At 33.5% G+C, this 6,399-nt stretch overlaps 1 protein-coding gene across 1 annotated transcript; it reads right to left on the bottom strand.

Moving 5' to 3' along the window:
- Positions 1-105: 105 nt before the first annotated feature.
- Positions 106-5,943, bottom strand: LOC134722130 (archaemetzincin-2-like). Its single transcript, XM_063585683.1, has 4 exons — positions 5,635-5,943; positions 1,969-2,095; positions 1,017-1,521; positions 106-532 (listed from the first exon to the last, which is right to left on the bottom strand). The coding sequence occupies exons 1-4, from the start codon at positions 5,710-5,712 to the stop codon at positions 229-231; spliced, it is 1,014 nt and encodes a 337-aa protein (XP_063441753.1). The 5' UTR covers positions 5,713-5,943; the 3' UTR covers positions 106-228.
- Between the last annotated feature and the right edge of the window lie 456 nt (positions 5,944-6,399).

The raw sequence follows: 6,399 nt of genomic DNA, 5'->3' as shown, positions 1-6,399 counted from the left end.
TAACTTTGTAAGAGAGTATACTAAAACTAATTATTCAACTGAGTACAAATTTACAATAAAAAAACAAGACTTATGCTTTGTGCTTCTGGCTGATCATAGTGCCATGTTTAATTATTGCCATTTTAATTTCATCATTTGCGTTATACTATCTAAATTGCAAAATGCAACACATATCTCTGTGTCGACAGTTTATGATTCAAAAAAAATATTTTGAAACCAGTAATTTCATTATTTCTCCCATGTTTCCAGTCTAGTCTGTAACCAATGAGCTTCACTTGCCATGTCATGTGACAAACAAAATGGCACCATCTGTTTATATCGTTCTTCAATATTAAATTTGCATGCAAACTGCAGTTTTCTAAGACAAACAGGACAAAGGAATAATGGATGTCTATCAGCTTCCTCCAAACTGTTTGATCCATTCATCAAACACTCGTAGAATACACAATGCCTTAATCCAAACATGTGACCAATCTCATGGCACATTGTCTTACAGATTCTTTTAATTATCAGAGATTTTCCATCGTCTTCACTGAAAAGAATAAACAGCCTGATTTATTTTATAGTCGGCAAAAAACATTCTCCGATGAAAATTAAGATAACATATATACAATGGTTCTTTTAAGTCTTGGGGGTGGTGGTGATGGGGGGTACTTCCTATATACAAGGTAATTGGATGTGCTGCTCGAATAGATATCAATTTTTTAGCTTGAAAATATGTGAATAATTCAGGTAAGGAAAACTATCAGAAATATATGATACGGTCAATAAAGTTCCAATTATTTATATATGAGTATATAGCCCTGTTATACAGCAGAAAGTCTCACTGTAAGTTATATTTACATGTAGAATCTTAGCCTAAAATATTCCATTTTTCAAACACAACACGAAATATATGAAAAGTAATTGATTTTTAAGATCTAGTTTATATGAAAAGAGTGGGGTAACAGAACCCCAGCGACACCCACTAACAATTAGGTATTGACGTGACAGACACTTGGCATTATATATATTACCTTTCTTTTTCATAAACTGAAGTCTCAGTCTTTCCAAAATTACTAAGATAACGAGCTATTGAACACACGCCACATTTTCCTGATAGAACTGCATGTCCAAAAAGATTTGATGATGTTTCATGATATAAATCACACATTGTAATTCCTATTGCACAGAATGCATCACTAGGTACTAATGGGTTCATAACCTCAACAATACTATGAGCATCTGCCTGATATACTTCATCTATCCTATTAGTAACTTTAGCACTTAAATTCTTTCTTTTCATAGTCTTTACTGGAAGTTGAAAGAAAATTTCTGCAAATGTTTTTATAGAGCTTAGAATTTCCTTAGGCACATGTTCTTCAGCAAAGGATATGGGGAAAATATATATTGTTCTAAATCTTCCAAATGGCATTGCAATACCACACTGCAGATACTGTATAAAGGATTGACTTGGTTCTTTGTTCTTTGCCAACCAATCGTCTTTTCTGCCTTTTTTCTTTTTTTCAAACCATGTAGAATCTGTAAGATATAAATTGCATAATTAAAATGAGTAAAAGATTAGTCTATCATTGTATTAATTATTTTGGTTTAAGGAGTAGTGCATTGTTTTAAACTTTTTGTGTCTTCTGTTCATGCTTGTAAATTTATGACAAATTTGCTGCGTAAAAAAGGCTTTTTATTATTCAACTTCTTTGGGAAGAATCAAACCTCAAAAAATAAAGCTAACAAAGAATAAAGACTTAAACATTGAAAGAGCTATACGACCAAGGGCTTGAAAATATCAAAATCTGTCTGAGGTAGACGTTTCCTAAATAAATTTATCAATGGGATTTATATACTTTGATATTCAAGTTACAAAATAGTATGAACATATATAACCATACAGATTAAGGCAACCTTTTTCATGTATATTGTATTATACAGCCTGTTATTTTTGGTTTCGGTTCAAAGAAATAAGCAACTTACATGGAATGAAAAATTTAACAAAATCCAATGGTAAGTCTGCTCCTCTTTTTGGGTACTTATCTCTGTATTTCATAACATACACTTCATCTTTGTATTTCAAGCCATACTCTTCATGCGTAGGAGAACCCTAAAAAGTTCAAGTCTTGATTAGACATCTGAATACAATGTTACTTGGTATGCACGTTCTTTTTCTTTCAACAATATTTTGGTCTTTGTATAAACATACTTATCATGGTACTATCAGGCAAGATAGATAGTGCATTTATTGCTCATCCGGTGAGGTATGAGATGGGATCTATTTCTTACTTAAAAGTGTACAAAATTGTCAACACTTTTTGTTTACCGTGTCTTAATTTCAAGATATGTAAATCAACACAATGAATGCACAAAATCATCTTATTTTAGTTATGGCTAAGTCAGCTGTATATGTTGTACACATAAATGAGGTTTACAGGAATATTCAACATTCTCAAGATTCTAGCATGATTTTATAGTTTTTAATATCATAAATTGTTTTACTGTAGTTGATTACAATTTCTCATGTTTTTGTTGTGTAATGTGTAATTGAGATGTTTTCAGTAACATTATAATGAAGTATACGTCAATAAGGTGTGTAATTTAATAGAACAGTTCAACTACATGTTAAAAATTTCATTAGAAAATAGATAATGTTTGAAAAAATCCATAAGGCTACTTTAATCAAGATTGGTACAGATCGATTTTTTCTAATTGTAAAAACCCATGAGAATAGTATTATTTATTTCTGGTATAAAGCTGTTAACTTATACAATGGACACATTATTGTAAATTTATATTAATTTCCCTGGACCTTTTTGATTCTATATCTTTTCTTTCTGTTTAATCTGTTTCTCGAATGAATACTTTATAATGATTATAACCCCACTCTAGGAATGACAGTATGTTGCTTTCACATTGCCAGTCCGTTCGTTTATTTGGAATTAAACTACAAAACAGAGAATTCATATACAGTCAGAGTAAAGACTATGATAAGTTGGTATGAGCTCCAATAGTTTACATGTTATACACAATGGTCATCTATCGTTCTTTCTGGTGTTCGTCGTACGCCTGTTGTCATCCACCAGACATGGTACCACAATTGCTCGATTGTTGAAAGAATTGAACTCGGTCTGTTGATATTTTCTTCAATGCACGTGAAAAGTAGGATAATCCCTTGTCTGTCTGCTTTCTGCTATTGAGCTATATTGATGCATTTAAATATGGTTTAGTACCTTGTCTGGTATCTCTTATCAGGTTGTTAATATAGTTGTCATGAACTGATGGGTCCTCTTTATTTATGGTATTCCGGATGGTTTGCCTTTAGCCATGGAGTCGGCGCGGTCTTGTAGCTGTCGAGTTAGTTTAATTAGTAGTTGTGTAATGCTGATTTTAATCAAGGGCAATGCTTGCTTTCCTGCAACTGTTTATGATAGTTCAATGAACTTGATTGATTAAAAAAAAATCCATCTGAGACCAGTAGTCTCAGGTTCCAATTGTTCTCCACTGAACGATTGTTTCAGTGGTCATCATCTTGTTGTAATCTCCCTTTAAGAACAAGAGAGAAAAAATACCACTTGAAAACAACTTTTTCTTGGTACTTAATCTAAAGAGTACCATCAACTGTACCATGATCGCTGAAAATATTTGGTAGGTGTAGGTTGATTAATTTGTCTGGAAAAGTTGTTATGAGCAGGTATATATTGTTTCATCTCTTGTTGGGAAGTTCACTAGTTGTTCAGTACTTGCTTCGTTCAATATATCTATTAATGTCACTCGCTATCAACAAGACAGTAGTTGATATCCTTATTCATTTTGGTTCTCCAGTTAATTTTTTGAAATCCCCAAGAAGACGTATTTAGGGATGAACATTACGCATGCCTTGTGCTTTTCACTTGTCTTAATGGTCTTTCAGTAAATTTATGTGACGGGTGGTACACCTTGTGATCTGCCTTTGAAATTAGGTTTTCTGTTAGCTGTGATTTTAGACCAGGTTTGATGCGATGCGTTTCCCTCGGTTTTAGTTTGTTACCCCCATTTTGTTTTTTGTCCATGGATTTATGAGTATTGAACAGCGGTATACTACTGTTGCCTTTATTGAGTCCTATCCATTTTCAACTCAAGCCTAATTCTTCATTGGTGCGAAGTCAATGTTTACTATTACCAGCAATAGTAGTCTCTCCAACATGCTGTTCCATCTGTGCGGTATATAGTTATCAAAGGTACCAGGATTATAATTTAGTACGCCAGACGCGCATTCTGTCTACATAAGACTCATCAGTGACGCTCAAAATATTTATAAAGCCAAACAAGTACAAAGTTGAAGAGCATTGAGGATTCAAAATTCCAAAAAAATGTGCCAAATACGGCTTAGGTAATCTTTACTTGGGATAAGAAAATCCTTAGTTTTTCTATAAATTCAAATTTTTGTAGACAGGAAATTTATAAAAATGACCGCATTATTGATAAGTCATTACCGAATTATTGACTACTGGGCTGTGATACCCTCGGGGACCATCGACCAAGTGGTGAAAATAGTTATCAAAGGTACCAGGATTATAATTCAGTACGCCAGACGCGCGTTTTGTCTACATACGACTCATCAGTGACACTCATATCAAAATATTTATAAAGCCAAACAAGTTTAAAGTTGAAGAGCATCGAGGATTTAAATTTCAAAAAAATTGTGCCAAATACGGCTATGCCTGGGATAAGAAAATCCTTAGTTTTTCGATAAGTTCAAATTATATGTCACATTCTAATCTGGATATTGCTATCAATTTTGGTTTCTTATATCACTACTCTGTTATGGTCGCCAAGTATCCATATAGTTCCTGTATTTTACTTTATATTCCGTTGAACAACATATAATTTAGTGGAATAAGTGTAACAGCCAGTATGTGCCGTCAGTAACTTTGAGCCGGCGGAACTTTTCAACTACTTAGTAGTTGTTTTATTCCAAGTGCAGTCGAAAAGTTGTACGTGTTGCTTTGTTTGATGGATTTTACTTGTATGATAGAACCTCGCATTGGTTTCTTGTTTTTATAATTAATGCTACACTTGAGGAGGAAGTTGAAAGGTTGTTGTCGCTACAAGATGGACCATAACTAGGTGCAATTCGTAGCCTGGATAACTTTGAAGATTGCCTCACTAACCATGGCACAGGTGTTGTGAATCCATAACTTATACGTGTTTTGTTCAATGGCTGAGTTTGAGATCAAGATGTTAAATATGCAAATACCACAAGGCACGGTGCAGCACAATTTGTGGAGTAACATTCTGATATTTTACAGTTCGCTAAAATGTTTGCTGTTTATTGATGGACATATCTTGCATACATCTACTTGTCGCACTCACCCGTGACACATGCTAGCTTTATCTCCTCTTTTCACTAGTTTCCTACATATTCCACTGTTGCTTTTATTATTTATAGGACCGTGGTTTAATTCGAAGTATCAGGATAACACAAATATGGTATTCATATACGGCTGTCTTTTGGGTATTTGTTGCACTACGTAGTTTCCATCTCCTTCTATCCCATGGTGTGTAAGACATTAATAAAAGTATATATACCTTGGTGTTACCACTTTTAGGATTCAGAAATAGTTATTAGTTTTTTTAAGTAAGCGCTCTACGTTTTTACAAGTTTACCATAGCTACTTCTTTATGTAAAGTGAGTCCGATTGCCTCAAACTCGTTCTGTTCTGGAAAAGCTTTTGACTTTGCCATTATAATCTTCAGTCTAAAAATAAGCTCGATCGTTTATTAAGTTTTGTTTGTTTTGACAACTAAAACGAAAATGAAAGAAGAGATATCCGTATTTAACAAGACAAGTATTTACACACCGTGCTTGTCGTATAGATCAATTATCCGCACGTCATTGATTATGTGTACTTAGGTTATCGATGATAGTACAGACTTTTAATAAGCGAGTTTATATATCTCGACGAGAACGAATATTTAAATAATAACGACAAATATTGCTTTTGTCAATTTTGATGCAACATGTTAAAATGTTGATTAAACTTTTTTATCCGAGTTGACATGATACTTATGTTGACAAACGCGCTTCTATCGCAGGCTTTATAAATTACACGACAAATCTGGTATCTCTGGTCCCTTTTTCTTCCAACAATCCAATTAAAACTATAGGAGATAACTGTATTGTCTTTTAAGCCTGGCCTTCGTTGAACGTGGATCTTACTGTGGCAAAATGAGGTTACTAAGGGACGCTTTGACTCGTCCAAAACAGTAAAATAAGTAATAATAATTAGATTGAAATATTCCGTATTAAATTCGAGCAACTTTAAAAAAAAAAAACACCTACAGGCATCATCGATTCATTAAGACAGAAGGTAACAAACCGAGCATCCGGCTTATAGCGAAATGAACCCTGAATCAGATTTAAAATTGAAA

This window comes from Mytilus trossulus, chromosome 6 (assembly GCF_036588685.1).
Source record: "Mytilus trossulus isolate FHL-02 chromosome 6, PNRI_Mtr1.1.1.hap1, whole genome shotgun sequence".
Lineage (NCBI taxonomy): Eukaryota > Metazoa > Mollusca > Bivalvia > Mytilida > Mytilidae > Mytilus > Mytilus trossulus.
The sequence above is the reverse complement of the archived record's forward strand: the minus strand, read 5'-3'. Positions and strand labels throughout refer to the sequence as shown.